Consider the following 18,435-nt stretch of genomic DNA (forward strand, 5'->3'; position numbering starts at 1 on the left):
CGGAGCAGGATCGTACGGGGCCAGGCATTAGTCAAAGCTTGCCTCCGAGCAAAGGCCTACCCTACTTGTGTGAGGCACTGGATCTTGTAGACCCTTGGAGATTATTACATCCACGAGAGAGGGACTTTACACATCAATCTCGGGCACACCAATCCTTCTCCAGAATAGATTACATTTTCATATCAACTTCATTATTTTCCCAGATTGAAGCCTCGGAGATAGGTCCCCTTTCCGTATCGGACCACTGCCCGATATGGATAGATATACTTACAGAAACGTCTCCTATTTTTAGTGGGTGGCGGTCAGTGTTCCCTCTAAGCGGGCGGGTGTTGTGAGCAAACTTTTTTCACCGTGAGCCAAAAATATCGGGCGCCAGCAAGTTATGAGCCAACTCGCCCGATTCTCCTCTCGCCGCCCTGCCATCTGCCGTACGCCTCTTCCAATCGTGCGCTGTGACGAGAAACGTGTGCGCTGCGATGTAATATTTTGTGCGCCAGCGCACGCCAGCGCAGCTTAGCGGGAACACTGGTTCAAATGGTTTTATTTATTTCCCCAAATTTATTTTTGTTATACGCATTGAAAATATTTGATATTGCGTTTAAATCAAAATCTCAATAAACTTGAAACGAGTGCCCGTGAGATTGTGGGAGGGTTAAATACTCAAAACTTAGAAGTTTTTGCTACGCCAGCTTTCTGGTATCTTTACATACAGTGGCGTACCTAGCATATGTAACATCCGGGGCCCATCATTTTTTGGCACCCCCCCCCCATCTGTAAGAAAAACATGATTTTTAGTAACAAACCACACGTCACACATGAGTACCTAGGAAAAGGCAGCATCTTACATATTGCAGTGAGCAGTACATCAATACACCCATTGTAAAACTAAACAAGCCAGACCAGCACAGATCAATCCTACACCGTCAATCCTAACAGAAAACCATGTCTTTCGAACACACAGAACACAGAAAACACCTTCGCCTAGTAAGGAATATGTAATCACAAACTAACCCCTCCCTCTTTTACAAAACTGTAGTGTGGATTTTAGCTACGGAGGTAACAGCTCTGATGCTCATAAAATTCTGAGCATCAGAGCTGCTACCACCAAGGCTGGTGCTAAAAACGCTTCACAGTTTTGTAAAAGGGGGGATAAAATAAAAATACATAGACAAAGGTTAAATTGAACCAGCAAGAAGCTGGACTCTGCATACAATGCTTCACAGAAACAGTGACACATGTCTCCTAAAGCAATAAATAAATAGAAATTTTTTTCTACCTTTGTCTTCTGTGGTTTCTCCTTTCCTCATCTTCTTGTAACTCTCTTCCTTCCATTCACTGTCTGCCGTCTCTCTTCCCCTATATGGCATCTTCTCTCCTTCTATGCCCCTTCCAGAAACTGTATGCCTCCCCCTTCCATCTCTCCTTTCACCCCATTGGTCTGGCATCTCTCTCCTCGCCTTCCCTCTCCCACACCTCTCCTCATAGTCTGGTATCTCCCCTTCCCTGATTCTCTGGCATCTCTCTCCTTTCCTTTTCTTCCATCTTTCGCTCCCCCTCCATGCTCTCACATCTCCCCCTTCCTTTTCCCTTAGACTGGCATACCTTCCTCCTATGCTCCAAGCCCTGGCATCTCCTTTAATTCCCTCCCTCATCTTCCTTCTCCCTCCAGCTGGGTACCGCAACACTCTTCCCTGCAGCTCTGCACTTCCCCACAATTGCCTTGCTTCGGTTCCTCTTCTTCCTTCCTTCCTCCCCCCCCCCCCCGCGGGACCCTGCGGCACCATCAACTCTTACTCCCTCTAATGTCGGCCCTGCAGCTCCAGACTTCCTCGCACCTTCTCCCCTCCCCCTTTGGATCGCTATTATTTTAAATGTTATAGCCGCGGAGCTGTATCCATCAGTGGAGATGTCTAACCTCGGCCTGCCCCGGAACTCTTACTGCAGCAGCCGCCCGTCTAGGCAGGAACAGGAAGTCACTGTTGCAGTAAGAGTTCCGGGGCAGGCCGAGGTTAGACATCTCCACTGATGGATACAGCTCCGCGGCTATAACATTTAAAATAATAGCGATCCAAAGGGGGAGGGGAGAAGGTGCGAGGAAGTCTGGAGCTGCAGGGCCGACATTAGAGGGAGTAAGAGTTGATGGTGCCGCAGGGTCCCGCGGGGGGGGGGGGGGGAAGGAAGGAAGAAGAGGAACCGAAGCATGGCAATTGTGGGGAAGTGCAATCCCCCCAATGCGTCCCCTTACCTTACCTCCCCTTACCTTTGCGACGCGTGTGCGCGCTGTGAAGAGAAACTTTGCGCTGCGATGTAATATTTTGTGCGCGAGCGCAGGCCAGCGCACCTTAGCGGGAACACTGGTGGCGGTTCCCATCTTATTTAATGGATAATCAAGACTTTATAACATACCTAACGGAGAAATGGGAGGACTACCTTCGTTTTAATGCTCAACATAGGGAGACACCTCTCTTATTTTGGGAAGCGGCCAAGTCAGTTCTTAGAGGCGACATTATCTCCTATGTAGTGGCGTATAGAAAACGCGTATCACAGGGCATTATACATCTTGAGCGGCAATGCAAGACGCTTAAGAAACAACACCTAGCACATCCTACAAGACGATCTAATGAACTCTTGACATCAGCTCAGGCCGCCCTAAATTCTCTGATTCATGAACGAACAAAAAAACACTTATACTTTGTCCAACATAAATACTATAGATACGGGAACAAACCGGGTAGGCTACTTGCTTTACTCACCAAATCAAGGCGGCCTGATAGATATATTCCCTGTTTGCACTTGCCTGATGGAACGAAGGTGACGGGCACGGGGGGCATATCTGATAGTTTTCTGCGTTATTATAAACAATTTTACTCTTCGGTGGAGGGCGCACAGGGACCGGAGGCGGAGGACTTCTTGGAGGATGCGGGGATGCCAAGACTGTCCTCTCCTATGCGTACCGCCATAAATAGGCCAATACAGGGGAAGGAAATACAATTAGCTGTGAAACAACTGAAAAATCGAACATCCCCGGGCCCTGATGGGTATTCCCCGGAATTTTACAAACTATTACTTACACAAATTTGTGGACCCTTGGAGGCGTATTATCAGGCGGCAGAGGAGGAGGGAGCTTTTCCGGAGGGAGCTAACCATGCATATATAACATTAATTCCAAAACCGGGGAAAAGAGACACAGATATAGAATCCTATAGGCCTATATCTCTACTTAATGTAGATATTAAAATATTGGATAAGGTATTGGCCAATCGACTGGCGACACTGCTTCCCCAACTGATAGTTCCTGAGCAGGTTGGCTTTGTCAAGCAGCGCCATTCGGTACTCAATGTTCGAAGATTATTGACGGCTATGCACAGAGCTCACATAACGCGTACAGATGGAATATTGGTTAGCTTAGATGCGGCGAAAGCCTTTGATAAAGTCAACTGGAACTACCTATTTTCGGTACTTTCCTATATGGGTTTTACCGGTTGGTTTTATGATATGATACGATTGTTATATACGTCACCCACTGCTAGCATTTTAGTGAATGGTACGAAGACGCCATCTTTTCAGATTGCGAGAGGTACGAGACAGGATAGTCCTCTCTCTCCCATGTTGTTCTTGCTCTATCTGGATCCCTTCCTGAGATCATTGCAGAGAGATGATGGTATAATGGGGCTCCCGGAGGGAGACTCTCAACTACGAGTATTGGCATATGCTGACGATATGTTACTGACGTTAGCCGACCCACAGGTTTCCCTGAAAAGAGCATTAGCCATCCTAGATGAATTTAGCCTATATTCGGGATTGATACTCAACCTTCAAAAATCGCTGGCACTTCCCCTGTCTCGAGGACTTCCTGCTCAGTGGAGGGGACCTTTTCCATTACAATGGGCTACCACTTCTCTGAAATACTTAGGTATACAAATACCGATAGACATCACCAGCCTCTATTCAGAGAATGTCCTACCACTCTTGACGCTTACACGACAGAAATTGTCACTTTGGAGGGACTTTCCGATATCACTTATGGGTAAAATTGCTTTATATAATATGGTGTTGTTGCCCCAGTGGCTCTATATATTTCAAATGCTCCCTATTTTATTGTCTGTCAAACATGAGAGGGAGGTGGGGAAATACCTCACTTCTTATTTATGGAATGGAAAAAAGGCCAGAATTTCACTGTCTGTTTTGATGCTTCCTAGGGCGCAGGGGGGACTGGGCCTTCATAGTTTACGATTGTTCTCTCAGGCGTGTCAAATGAGACACCTGAGTGATTGGTTCCGGGGGACTAGCCATTTTTCGGCTACTTCTTCGGAACTAGTCCTATGTTCCCCATACCACTTTAGCTATCTGCTGCACGCTTTGCGTCTCCCGGGGGGTCCACCACCTCTTGGAAAGTTTCTTTTTCAACCGTTACGTCAAGTGTGGAGACGTTTGTGTAAAATGCTAAAGATCAACCATACCGCTACAGCGTACTTACCTTTCTTGGACAATAAAGACTTTCCACCTGGGACATCTAGGTTTCCGGTATCTGTGTGGAGAACGTCAAATTTGCACTATATCTCACAGGTGGTAACAGCACAGGGCACGGTGCCATCCTTTGCGGTGATGCAGACTGAATATAGTTGGACGCCTCGGGACTGGTTGGCATATGCTCAGATGACATCTTATATTAGATCTCTCCCACCGGAAGGGCTCACGAACCAATGTCAGGAGACAATTTCGGAAGCGTTATGTTTAACAGCACAGACACAAATCCCTTTGAAATTTCATTTACGCTTTTTACGGGACAGTCTGGGGTCAATTTCTTATGATGCCTATGCGGCCCGCTGGACGGGGGATCTGCCCTGTGAGGTGAATGGTCAACATATACAACAGGGTCTTCACTCTATTCACTCTTTTACCTCTCACGTGACCCTTATTGAAATGAACTATAAGTTCTACTTACGACTCTACAGATCACCAACTTACCTGTATCGTGCTAACCTCAGAGCATCGGATACGTGTCTGAAATGCGCTCATCCAGGAGCAACGCTGGGACACCAGTTCTGGTCGTGTCCATTGATAGTGGACTTTTGGACTCAACTTCAGCGGCATATTACTTCCATGTGGCATCAGGGATATGTTAATCGTCCGGAATTGCTGTTCACGATGGACTCACTCCCCCGGGGGTCTCCGAGAGGTTTCCGAGGTTTTTTGGCCCGGACTTTCCTCATGGGAAAGAAAACTATACTACATTGCTGGATTGTATCAGACCCACCAACTTTGTCATTCTGGAGAATTCTGATGCTTCGTCAAGCCTCGATGGAGCGTATGTCCTTAACTTCATTGGACTCACCTAGAGGCCGGTTATTTAGTTCTGTTTGGGAACCATTTTGGTTAACGTTGACTCATAAAGCACGAAGTCACTTATTGAACCTGTAATACTTCAATAGATGGAGAATGATCATTGTTACTGTGGGATGTTGGGTGGGTGGGTGTTGGGGATAGGGAGGGGGAGGGGGAGGGTGGGGGGAGGATAATGGTTTGACTTGTGTGATGTTATTTTCTTGCAAAATCAATAAACATATTTAAACATAACAGTATCAAAGGCAGCAGACAGGTCAAGAAGGATAAGGATCGAGTAAAGACCTTTAGATCTGTCCATGAATAAGTCACTGCAGACTTTAGTGAAGGCACTCTCTGTGGAGTGTTGGGGGCGAAAGCCAGATTGTAGAGGATCGAGAAGCTGCCGAGTTGAAAGGAAGTCCAGGCAGTGACGGAGAACAGCACGCTGGAGTAGCTTGCATAGGAAGTAGACCCTAGACAGCTGCATACATGTTCTTACCCAGCTCAAAATTCCTAAATATATACCTTCTAATACATGAATTTTTAAAAAGTGATCCTCCCTTTTCCAGATTATTAATTTCTACAAATTTTATAATAGGGCAACTACGTGAAAAATTCAAAAAGGTGCTTATGTGTTTTTTGATTTCTCTCCTATTCTCTACTCCTCTTTCCTATCCATGGTTGTAATTCTTTTCCTTTTCTGAGTTTTCCTTACTTTTTATTTTGTGAACTGCTTTGATTGCTCACAATGAAAGTTAGTACATCAAGTACCATTAAATAAACATAAAATAAACCTGTACCATAACCTCTAGTAGCATACACAAACTCTCATAGAAATTTACTTCTACTGTTAAGAAAGTGCAAATGTGGGCAAATACTGTAAGCATGAATATATCACAAATCCACCCATCCCACCCAAACTATCCCCACAGGAATGTCTACACACTATCCTAAAACAGTTCACTCCAACTTAGATAGTATAGTAGCACTAGATAATATATCAATGTTTTATAAATTCTTTTTTTAGTCCAGTTTCTTTACAATAGTACATGTTAGGAATTCAGATATCCACCCTTATCAATAGATACAGCTGGTGGGATTCTTCATGATTCCAAGTACTATTTCCCAACTATTTACTTATTTCAATTATTTTATATAGATATAATAAATAATAGACTTAGCTTATTCAAAGTCCATTCCCCTTCCCAATGCATTTTGCCAAACTTTCTCAAGGTCGGGGGAACTGGACATTACAGCATAGCTTCTCCTAGTATAACCAGCCATTTGAATGCTGTAATGTCAGAGGAGAGGCGGGACCACGACAGAGGAAATAGCTCCGAAGAAGTACAAAGATCGCTAGCACCGCAATCTTGTTTGCAGGCTGTTCCTGGAAGGTAAACAGTGCGGGGAGGCCAGGGGGGAAGCGGGAGGCCAGGGGAGTGGAAGCAGCACTTCCCGACTGACCCTCCCCCCCTCGCCCTCTAAAGCAGGTGCGGCATCTGCCGGCCAGCAAGAGCAGCGCTGACACTCCTGCTTTAGGGGGCGAGGGGGGAGGGTCAGGCAAATCGGGAAGCTGATTTTTTTTTTTTTACCGATTCGAATGGATTCACCCGAAGTGAATCGGTGAACCGATTCGAATCGTGAATCGGGCAGCACTACTGGGAACCATAGAGACCAGTGTTCTGATGCAAATGGACCAGATTTATCTGCACCAAAAATACATCTGCCCTACTTCTTTAAACTATGGATTCTTCTCCTTGATATCTGTGAATATAGGAGACAAAGAGATGAATCATGATTGTGTAGCAGGCACCAATTGTGAATATCTGTTACTCCATCAAAAATTACAGAGACCAGGGACTTGAAGTTACAAACAGGAGGAAATATGTTGTCCCTTATTAACTTGTACTGGTTGCCTTTAGAAGCTAGAATTCAGTTTAAAATATGTATGTTAGTTTTAAAAATTTTATATGCTAAGATTAATCTAAGCTAGGGCTAGATCTTATCTTCCTTTTTTTTTTCCAAGCGAGACAATGACAGGAAGGTCACCAGCTGGGAAGGATCAAAGAAAACAAATTTCTGAGAAGAATAATACACTATGCATTTGCATGGGTGACGTAAATAAAAAGTTGCCCCTAAGGCCAACACCCCTGGCTTTAATAATAGAAATTCTTTACGAAACCTCTGGGTTTCTCTGGCAAGATCAAGATACATTTGTATCTGCATTCCTAAGAATATTTTCAGTTTATTTTTAAAGAAGAGTCTCAGTAACCAATTTTTGTCTGGGGCCAATGCCACTGTTAATAATAGGGTTGCTGGTACTGCCTTTTCAATATTCGAGGATTCCAGTAAAGTGGTCACATCCAAATTTTCCTGCTCAACCTCTTGTTGTTGTTTCTGTTTATTAATAGGAAGGTAGTAAACTTGTGTAAATGGTGGTATCATATTTTCAGACAAACCCAAAATTTCCATCATATATCTTTTCAGTATCTTCCAAGGAGTAATCATTAAGACCTTAGGAAAATTTACCAATCTTAGATTATTTCCACGGGAAAAGTTTTCCAAGGACTCTTAACTTTCTCCTAAGATTGGTATTATCTTTAATTAATGTTTCATAAATTTGTTTGGCCTTAGATGACTCCTGGTTAATGCTGACAAACTCTTTTCTAAGCTCTATTGTTTCCTTCTTCAAATCTTGAATATCTTTATCATGATGTTTTACTTTTTCTTCTATTTGATTTAATTGAGGTTTTAACAAATTTGGAATATTGGCAACCAGGTCCCAGATAGTTTCTAGTGTTACCTCACGGGGTCTCTGAAGATGAAAAGAATAGACTGCAGATGCTTCTCCCACTGGTGAAACTGCCTGTTGAGCATTCTCCTGGATCTGTCCATTCTCCTCTGCTGTCGACTCCTCAGTTTCTTCATACAGACTCTCTTGAAAATGTAGAGAGTCTGGATCCCTGCTCCCTCCGTGATTCACAACTGCTTCCAGGGCAGGACATACTCCCTCTTTGGAGAGTTCCCCCGCCTGCGGAGAGCTGGTAACCTGAGGGCGTGGGGGCGGGGCCCTTGTGTCTCAAGTCCCAAAGAGATTGCCTCCATTCTGCCCATTCAGGGCGTCTCTAGCGGGAGCGCCTCCGACTGTAGGGAACTTTGCATACGATGGATCATCTCCTCAATATTACCCAGCCCGCGTCCGCCGGAGCTCCGCGAGGCCCCAGCCGTGCTCCGACCTCTCCGTTTGGGCATCTTGTGGAAAATTTACCCAGCGATCCAAAAGTAAGTAAGGAGCTCACCAACGCGTGACGCTCAGCTTAGACAATCAGCGGCCATTCTTTGTTTTTTTTCTTATTTTAAACTGTCCTTTGTACTTCTAGATCCTCAAAGTGGACTTGAGTTTAAAATTTAAGTAATATAATGGAGTTTTGTTTTTTGTTTTTTCTTACTTTAACTTGAAAATATGGATACGTATTATTCACTTGTTTCTTAGTATTTTGGACTTAAATATGATGTACATGGTTATGTATCCTTAAACTTAAATTTTACTTTCTGTACAAGTTTATACTTGATAATTAATTATAAAATGATAAATAAATAAATAAATAAATAAAATTAAAAAATTAAAAAAAAAATTTTATATGGTGATACACCACATTATATGAATTCTGTAGCACAATTAATTATTTATGAAAAAGATTTTGCTTGCAGAATCAATTGTTATTCTGTCAGAAATGTTCAGTCAAAAAGGGTTTTTTTTCCTCAGTGCTTTCTTTTCAGGTACCTAGTTTGGAACAATTTATCATCATCAATCGGACTTAGTCATGGGACTTTTAAAAAGGCAGTGAAGACTATTTAATACATTTTTATTAACTTGAATTTAAAGTTATGTTATTATATAGTCTGATGCTTATTGTAGGTTTGTGTTCACTTTTGTTTAGAACATTTCTCCCTGTTTTTGTCCAGGAATTTTTATTTGCTACCCGGACAAAACCGGAATAAGGTAGCTGCGAAATTTAAGAATTAAGATAACAGCTTTATGTAGATAGAGATTAATATTTTTCCATTTTTTTTCTCATCCTTCCATATCACAGTGCACAAGATGCTTTACAAAAGGATAAGAAAGCTGCACACTGGTGTGATGGAAGCATGCAATGCATTTGTTTATGCGATTTTTACAAACAGATACTAACAGCTCTTAAAATTCAGATTAAAAAAAAAAAAAAAGAGGCTAGTGGATTTTTTTTTTTTACATTACCTGGAGAAACAGCATAAGCACTAAAATCCTGTATTCCCTCTTTTTTCAGCAGTTGCTCATCAATGACAAAGTTGCCGGTGAAATCCTTTGGTTTTGTTATTATGGAATATGCTGCATCTGCCATAATAGCAGGAGTCCGACACTGCTTCTCTATACCCGAGCCTCCCAGCATCTCCATAGCAGCCGTATGAATTGCTGCAAATAAAAAAAATGCAAAATTTCAGCAATCTGAAGCTTACCACTTTATGGTTCCCATTTAAAGGAGCCTAATGTGACAGAGTACACTGCACTGCAATATTAACTGTCCATTTTTGCATATGGGGTGCTTCTTAAGAATACTAGTATTACTACTACTTATCAGTTCAGGCACATGTAGCATTGAATAAAAAGGACATTAGAGCTGTACTAACAGCATATTTGATTATCCAGCTAAATATGAACAATGGAAAATAATAGTCAGCCAAATACCGAATGCAAATAATGAACATTGAGCATAATAAAAGAGGTAATGAGAAATCAGAGATCAAGTGTTTATTTCAGTAGGAAATAGCACAGTAGAGCCCAGGATTATTCATATTCCAATTTAAATCACTATTTGGACAAATACGAATAATGTATTCAGGGCACTTTTGGGGCCAAATTGAATTGAATAAGAATATTCAGTACAGCCCTACTCATAGTCTTGATCTTAGTGTAAATCTAGAAAAGTCAATGTTCAGTATAATGAATACCATGCTAAATATGACGACATGCCAATTTGCATTACCTCATTCCAAATAAAATCAAAATGTCATCACAATCAGTTTCTAGCCTGTGGCACAATTATATGAAGAACCTGTTTTTCCAATATAAAGCCCAGATAAAACACCAAAAGGATCCATTACAACCTCCACCCATGGAACCGCAAAGTCAGAAATGGCATAGAGTAGAACAAAAAAAGAGATTACAGAGACAATGAGAATATTTGCTGATATTAATATTTTTATTTCTTGTTAGACAAAATAAAAATAAGAGATTTTAAGGGGGTAGATTTTAAGAAAAGTTATGGAGAACCGGGTCAAGGTTAACTTTCTTCAACTCTGATATCTGGAAATAGATCTGGCACTTGGTCGCCATACCTTAAGAAGGATATGGCGTTACTCGAGAGAGTTCAGAGAAGAGCGACACGTCTGATAAAAGGGATGGAAAACCTTTCATACGCTGAGAGATTGGAGAAACTGGGTCTCTTTTCCCTGGAGAAGAGGAGACTTAGAGGGGATATGATAGAGACTTATAAGATCATGAGGGGCATAGAGAGAGTAGAGAAGGAAAGGTTCTTCAAACTGTCAAATAATAAAAGAACAAGAGGGCATCCGGAAAAGTTGAAAGGGGACAGATTCAATACAAATGCCAGGAAGTTCTTCTTTACCCAACGTGTGGTGGACACTTGGGATGCGCTTCCAGAGGACGTTATAGGGCAGAATACAGTACTGGGATTTAAGAGAGGATTGGACATTTTTCTGCTGGAAAAGGGAATAGAAGGGTATAAATAGAGGATTACTGCTCAGGTCCTGGACCTGTTGGGCCGCCGCGTGAGCGGACTGCTGGGCAGGATGGACCTCAGGTCTGACCCAGCAGAGGCATTGCTTATGTTCTTATGTTCTTATGGACATAACATGGTACTGGATAACACTTTACAGACAATTATGCATAGGCTATGCAAAATGTACGCATATGGAAAACATTTTATTTTCAAAAATGTTCTTGCCTGGCCATATATCGTAGTAGAAATAAGGGATACAAGTTCAATTTATGAGCTCAAGCTGGCTAGGGAAACAATGGGTGGAAGGGAAGTCTCAGCCACTGCAAATTGATACCTGGTATAGAGCTGCTGCATCATTTAAACAGAGTGGATTTTTTTTTTTTTTTAAGAAGGACATCCTCCATGTATTTGTGAGCAAAAGCTTGTACATCATCATCCAACAGAAGTCAGTTTCCACCTTCTCTGCTACCTTGGTCTCTAGTGGTTCCTTTAAGCCGCATTGCTGTATGGAGGCCCATGCAGCTCAAAAGAACAGTCGGGTCTAAGACAGCCGAAGAGGAGGTGGAAGTAGCGTGATGTACAGCTGTGCAGCAACTCTATCTTGCTGCACTATAGTAGTGCATGTACAAGAATGCGGAGTGTCTGGAAAAAATGCGGAGCGTCTGTAGAGGGTCTGGAGGATGTTTGCAGAGGGGGGATCTGGAAAAAAAGGTGGATGAGGTTCGTGTGTGCATGCCATAGGGATTGGAGGGCTGCAGAAAGGTGCATGGGGTAATGTATGCCATGAGAGGGGTGGCTAAAGTATGGGTGGATAAGGTGGTGAGTGTCATGGAGTGGAAGGCTAGAAAAAGTGGTTGAGGAGATATGAGCATCTGGGGGGAGATGTCAGCTCTTATAATGAGAGAAATCTATTTATAAGTGTGCAGAATTTTCAAATACTGTGTACATAACTTTGACTTTTTTTTGTGCAGGAATTTCCCCAGGCAGAGGAGATTACGGCATGTTTTCCTAAATTCTAACAGAAACTTCACACATTTCTGAGGGGATCTTATTAAATCTGATAAATCTATACTTCTGCCCTGTGTGTGTGAGGTGGAGCCTGAAGGCTCCAATTTTGGAGAAAATGATACAATAGCATTTCAAAAGCTAAAATCAGAGAAGGCACCAGGACTAAGATGGATTCAAACATTTGAGACTTCTGGCTCCCCAGACAGCCCACTTGTATATTAAAGTAATTGAGAATGCCTGTCTAGATTGCTGCTGATGCTGCTGGTTTGTTATAAGGTATTTCTTTCTTTCTCGTGCTTCGGATGGGAGAGATGGGTCGGCAGGGGGGGAGGGGCACAGCAGCGGCAGGGGGATAGAAAGAAGCTGCAAGGGTTCTGCTGCACAAGGGGATGGATGAGAGGGGAGGAAAGATGCTGCAGTGGTTTCCCAGCCCTAGATGATACGGATGAGACGAAGCTCAAGGCTCCCGCCCCTCCCTCAAGCATGCCACAGTATGTGGTACATGGATGTCCCTCCGTCAGCCATCAGGCACAAACTTGACATGAAACGGTGTCAAAACACCCTGAGGAGTCCATCCCAATCGATTTTAGTAAAAATCAAAAGGATTTGAGGCAGAGAAAGGCTTCATAAAAAAAGATCGTTTAAAATCCAAGATGGCCACTGCCAGAAATATCATACCAAAAAGGCCTGTAGGGACTTTTTTTGAAAATAAAAAAAACCCACAGAAATTGAGGTTTTAGAGGTGGGTGACCTGACCATGACCTCAGAAACCCTAAAAAATGAAGTTTTTTGACACCCCCCGCTCCCGTTTTCCCTTAGGAAATAATGGGGCTGTACTTACAGATCTGTCAGCTTTCTTGCAGCCAGAGAGAATGGAAAGGACTTTCTGCCTCAGAAGTTCAATGAAATGGCTCCAAACCAGGATATCTTTGGGTGGCAGTTTGACTGATCCCGATCTCCACCCCTACGGAACCTTGAATTGCAACAGGGGGGGGGGGGCAAATATATGGAGCCCATGGCCTGCGCTCAAGCCTCTGAAAAATTCAGAAGGTGAATTGGCTCCCAGGGGAATGGACCCCAAGCCCTGAAGTAGCACACAGCTGGCTGGCTCCACAGGTCCATTCGAAGGTTTGCCCTTGCAAGCTGCAGTCCATTCAAATAAGACCAAAATAAGGGGTCTCGGGGCATCGAAGCCTCAAAAGCTAAAAACTTATAACCAAAAATAATAAAAACTAAACAGAGCAGATCAGAAACAACTCTGTACAGTTTGCTTATAGAAAGAAAAACTGAAGGGGACACTCCACTGGGAATGAGGAAGATACGGAAAGCTGTGAGTGACACACTTATGCAAAGCTGGTTTGTGGCTGGGGATTGATAACCTAACATACAGATTCCTGTGTAGATATAACAGAATGCTGGATATGTTTTCCAAATATATAGGAATTGATATGGCTTGCTAAGCCTCATCTGACATGCAGCTGGATTCTGAGCTATTGCCCGATTTGATATTTCTCAAACTCTGTGGTTGAGAGAGACTATGTGCAGAACTTGCCATCTCCTGGATCTGGTGTAAGGAACCTCATTGAATTCGGGAGATAATTTGTGGGGGGAGGAGGAGACTAGGAACTTTATGTCTATGTTACAAGGTTCTCTCTCTTCAATGTCCAAGAATACAACTTATATGTTCTGTTAATTCTTCTTTCACTTCAGATATACATCATGCTTGCTATGGACCTCAGAACCACCCACCTCCACCGTTATTTGTAGAATTCTAAACGGAGAGCTCTTGGGTGTATATCTCCTCACCGGTCCCAAGCTTTAATTCTTAATATAAATCGTTTTAACTCTCTGTACTTTAATCGTGTTTCTTAAGTATGTACTTATCTTATCAAGTAGTACAGCGGCAGGACCCGACATGTTTTGCTTCCGCTTCGTCAGGGATCCATGCATAACCTCTAACATCCACTCCGCTCTTTAGTACAGAGAGTTAAAACGATTTATATTAAGAACTAGCTGATGCCCCGGCGTTGCACGGGTATTTAATTATAGCAATAACACTGTAAATGGATTCAAATAAAGATACTTTATAGTGGTGAATGAAAGTATTTTTTTACAGCTTAATAAAAAGTACAATATTCAAATTATAAAGTGAAATATTTGACAAAATGAATACAATACAACTAACGCAAAATGTGATTATAAACAACAATTTTAGTTTCACCTCCTGGAGCAAGAACATTTAAATTCTTGGGTGAACCCACCCTTGAGCAAGCAAAATAGAGTTGTGGGCCGTGAGACCCCCAGAACATATCACCCCAGGTAGTGAGGGATCTGCATACCAAGTTTCGTCCAAATCGGTCAAGCCGTTTTTGAATTACAGTGAGAATGGCAGCTTTTTACATATTTTCCATTGACATGAATGGGTGAAATCTGATTTTCTGTTTGTAGCTCCGCCCACGTGTGCAGGAGGGCCGCGAGACCCCCAGAACATATCAACCCAGGTAGTGAGGAATCTGCATACCAAGTTTCGTTCAAATCGGTCAAGCCGGTTTTGAATTACTGTGAGAATGGCAGCTTTTTACATTTTTTCCATTGACATGAATGGGTGAAATCTGATTTTCTGTTTGTAGCTCCGCCCACGTGTGCAGGTGGGCCGCGAGACCCCCAGAACATATCACCCCAGGTAGTGAGGGATCTGCATACCAAGTTTTGTCCAAATTGGTCACAGTGAGAATGGCAGCTTTTTACATTTTTTCCATTGACGTGAATGGGTGAAATCTGATTTTCTGTTTGTAGCTCCACCCACGTGTGCAGGAGGGCTGCGAGACCCCCAGAACATATCAACCCAGGTAGTGAGGGATCTGCATACCAAGTTTCGTTCAAATCGGTCAAGCCGTTTGTGAATTACTGTGAGAATGGCAGCTTTTTACATTTTTTCCATTGACATGAATGGGTGAAATCTGATTTTCTGTTTGTAGCTCCGCCCATGTGTGCAGGGGGGGCCGCGAGACCCCCAGAACATATCACCCCAGGTAGTGAGGGATCTGCATACCAAGTTTCGTTCAAATCGGTCAAGCCGTTTGTGAATTATTGTGAGAATGGCAGCTTTTTACATTTTTTCCATTGACATGAATGGGTGAAATCTGATTTTCTGTTTGTAGCTCCGCCCACGTGTGCAGGGGGGCCAGGGGACACCCAGAACATATCACCCCAGGTAGTGAGGGATCTGCATACCAAGTTTCGTTCAAATCGGTCAAGCCGTTTTTGAATTACTGTGAGAATGGCAGCTTTTTACATTTTTTCCATTGACATGAATGGGTGAAATCTGATTTTATGTTTGTAGCTCCGCCCACGTGTGCAGGTGGGCCGCGAGACCCCCAGAACATATCATCCCAGGTAGTGAGGGATCTGCATACCAAGTTTCGTTCAAATCGGTCAAGCCGTTTTTGCGTGATCGCGGCACATACACACACACATACATACCTTCGATTTTATATATATAGACTAGCTAATGCCCCGGCGTTGCACGGGTATTTAATTATAGCAATAACACTGTAAATGGATTCAAATAAAGATACTTTATAGTGGTGAATGAAAGTATTTTTTTACAGCTTAATAAAAAGTACAATATTCAAATTATAAAGTGAAATATTTGACAAAATGAATACAATACAACTAACGCAAAACGTGATTATAAACAACAATTTTAGTTTCACCTCCTGGAGCAAGAACATATAAATTCTTGGGTGAACCCACCCTTGAGCAAGCAAATAGAGTTGTGGGCCGTGAGATCCCCAGAACATATCACCCCAGGTAGTGAGGGATCTGCATACCAAGTTTCGTCCAAATCGGTCAAGCCGTTTTTGAATTACAGTGAGAATGGCAGCTTTTTACATATTTTCCATTGACATGAATGGGTGAAATCTGATTTCCTGTTTGTAGCTCCGCCCACGTGTGCAGGAGGGCCGCGAGACCCCCAGAACATATCAACCCAGGTAGTGAGGGATCTGCATAACAAGTTTCGTTCAAATCGGTCAAGCCGGTTTTGAATTACTGTGAGAATGGCAGCTTTTTACATTTTTTCCATTGACATGAATGGTTGAAATCTGATTTTCTGTTTGTAGCTCCGCCCACGTGTGCAGGTGGGCCGCGAGACCCCCAGAACATATCACCCCAGGTAGTGAGGGATCTGCATACCAAGTTTCGTCCAAATTGGTCACAGTGAGAATGGCAGCTTTTTACATTTTTTCCATTGACATGAATGGGTGAAATCTGATTTTCTGTTTGTAGCTCCACCCACGTATGCAGGAGGGCCGCGAGACCCCCAGAACATATCAACCCAGGTAGTGAGGGATCTGCATACCAAGTTTCGTTCAAATCGGTCAAGCCGTTTGTGAATTACTGTGAGAATGGCAGCTTTTTACATTTTTTCCATCGACATGAATGGGTGAAATCTGATTTTCTGTTTGTAGCTCCGCCCACGTGTGCAGGGGGGCCGTGAGATCCCCAGAACATATCACCCCAGGTAGTGAGGGATCTGCATACCAAGTTTCGTCCAAATTGGTCAAGCCGTTTTTGAATTACTGTGAGAATGGCAGCTTTTTACATTTTTTCCATTGACATGAATGGGTGAAATCTGATTTTATGTTTGTAGCTCCGCCCACGTGTGCAGGTGGGCCGCGAGACCCCCAGAACATATCATCCCAGGTAGTGAGGGATCTGCATACCAAGTTTCGTTCAAATCGGTCAAGCCGTTTTTGCGTGATCGCGGCACATACACACACACATACATACCTCCGATTTTATATATATAGACTAGCTAATGCCCCGGCGTTGCACGGGTATTTAATTATAGCAATAACACTGTAAATGGATTCAAATAAAGATACTTTATAGTGGTGAATGAAAGTATTTTTTTACAGCTTAATAAAAAGTACAATATTCAAATTATAAAGTGAAATATTTGACAAAATGAATACAATACAACTAACGCAAAATGTGATTATAAACAACAATTTTAGTTTCACCTCCTGGAGCAAGAACATTTAAATTCTTGGGTGAACCCACCCTTGAGCAAGCAAAATAGAGTTGTGGGCCGTGAGACCCCCAGAACATATCACCCCAGGTAGTGAGGGATCTGCATACCAAGTTTCGTCCAAATCGGTCAAGCCGTTTTTGAATTACAGTGAGAATGGCAGCTTTTTACATATTTTCCATTGACATGAATGGGTGAAATCTGATTTTCTGTTTGTAGCTCCGCCCACGTGTGCAGGAGGGCCGCGAGACCCCCAGAACATATCAACCCAGGTAGTGAGGAATCTGCATACCAAGTTTCGTTCAAATCGGTCAAGCCGGTTTTGAATTACTGTGAGAATGGCAGCTTTTTACATTTTTTCCATTGACATGAATGGGTGAAATCTGATTTTCTGTTTGTAGCTCCGCCCACGTGTGCAGGTGGGCCGCGAGACCCCCAGAACATATCACCCCAGGTAGTGAGGGATCTGCATACCAAGTTTTGTCCAAATTGGTCACAGTGAGAATGGCAGCTTTTTACATTTTTTCCATTGACGTGAATGGGTGAAATCTGATTTTCTGTTTGTAGCTCCACCCACGTGTGCAGGAGGGCTGCGAGACCCCCAGAACATATCAACCCAGGTAGTGAGGGATCTACATACCAAGTTTCGTTCAAATCGGTCAAGCCGTTTGTGAATTACTGTGAGAATGGCAGCTTTTTACATTTTTTCCATTGACATGAATGGGTGAAATCTGATTTTCTGTTTGTAGCTCCGCCCATGTGTGCAGGGGGGGCCGCGAGACCCCCAGAACATATCACCCCAGGTAGTGAGGGATCTGCATACCAAGTTTCGTTCAAATCGGTCAAGCCGTTTGTGAATTATTGTGAGAATGGCAGCTTTTTACATTTTTTCCATTGACATGAATGGGTGAAATCTGATTTTCTGTTTGTAGCTCCGCCCACGTGTGCAGGGGGGCCAGGGGACACCCAGAACATATCACCCCAGGTAGTGAGGGATCTGCATACCAAGTTTCGTTCAAATCGGTCAAGCCGTTTTTGAATTACTGTGAGAATGGCAGCTTTTTACATTTTTTTCCATTGACATGAATGGGTGAAATCTGATTTTATGTTTGTAGCTCCGCCCACGTGTGCAGGTGGGCCGCGAGACCCCCAGAACATATCATCCCAGGTAGTGAGGGATCTGCATACCAAGTTTCGTTCAAATCGGTCAAGCCGTTTTTGCGTGATCGCGGCACATACACACACACATACATACCTTCGATTTTATATATATAGACTAGCTAATGC

At 43.0% G+C, this 18,435-nt stretch overlaps 1 protein-coding gene across 3 annotated transcripts in view; it reads right to left on the reverse strand.

Annotated features, from left to right (window-relative positions):
* The window catches only part of HSDL2 (hydroxysteroid dehydrogenase like 2), a 112,286-nt gene that overhangs the window by 40,532 nt on the left and 53,319 nt on the right, over positions 1-18,435 (reverse strand). For all 3 annotated transcript variants that reach the window (XM_033926133.1, XM_033926113.1, XM_033926123.1), the window contains exon 7: positions 9,584-9,778. In XM_033926133.1, the coding sequence (XP_033782024.1) occupies positions 9,584-9,778 (195 nt within the window). The remainder of the gene's footprint in view (positions 1-9,583; positions 9,779-18,435) is intronic.

This window comes from Geotrypetes seraphini, chromosome 1, assembly GCF_902459505.1.
Source record: "Geotrypetes seraphini chromosome 1, aGeoSer1.1, whole genome shotgun sequence".
NCBI lineage: Eukaryota > Metazoa > Chordata > Amphibia > Gymnophiona > Dermophiidae > Geotrypetes > Geotrypetes seraphini.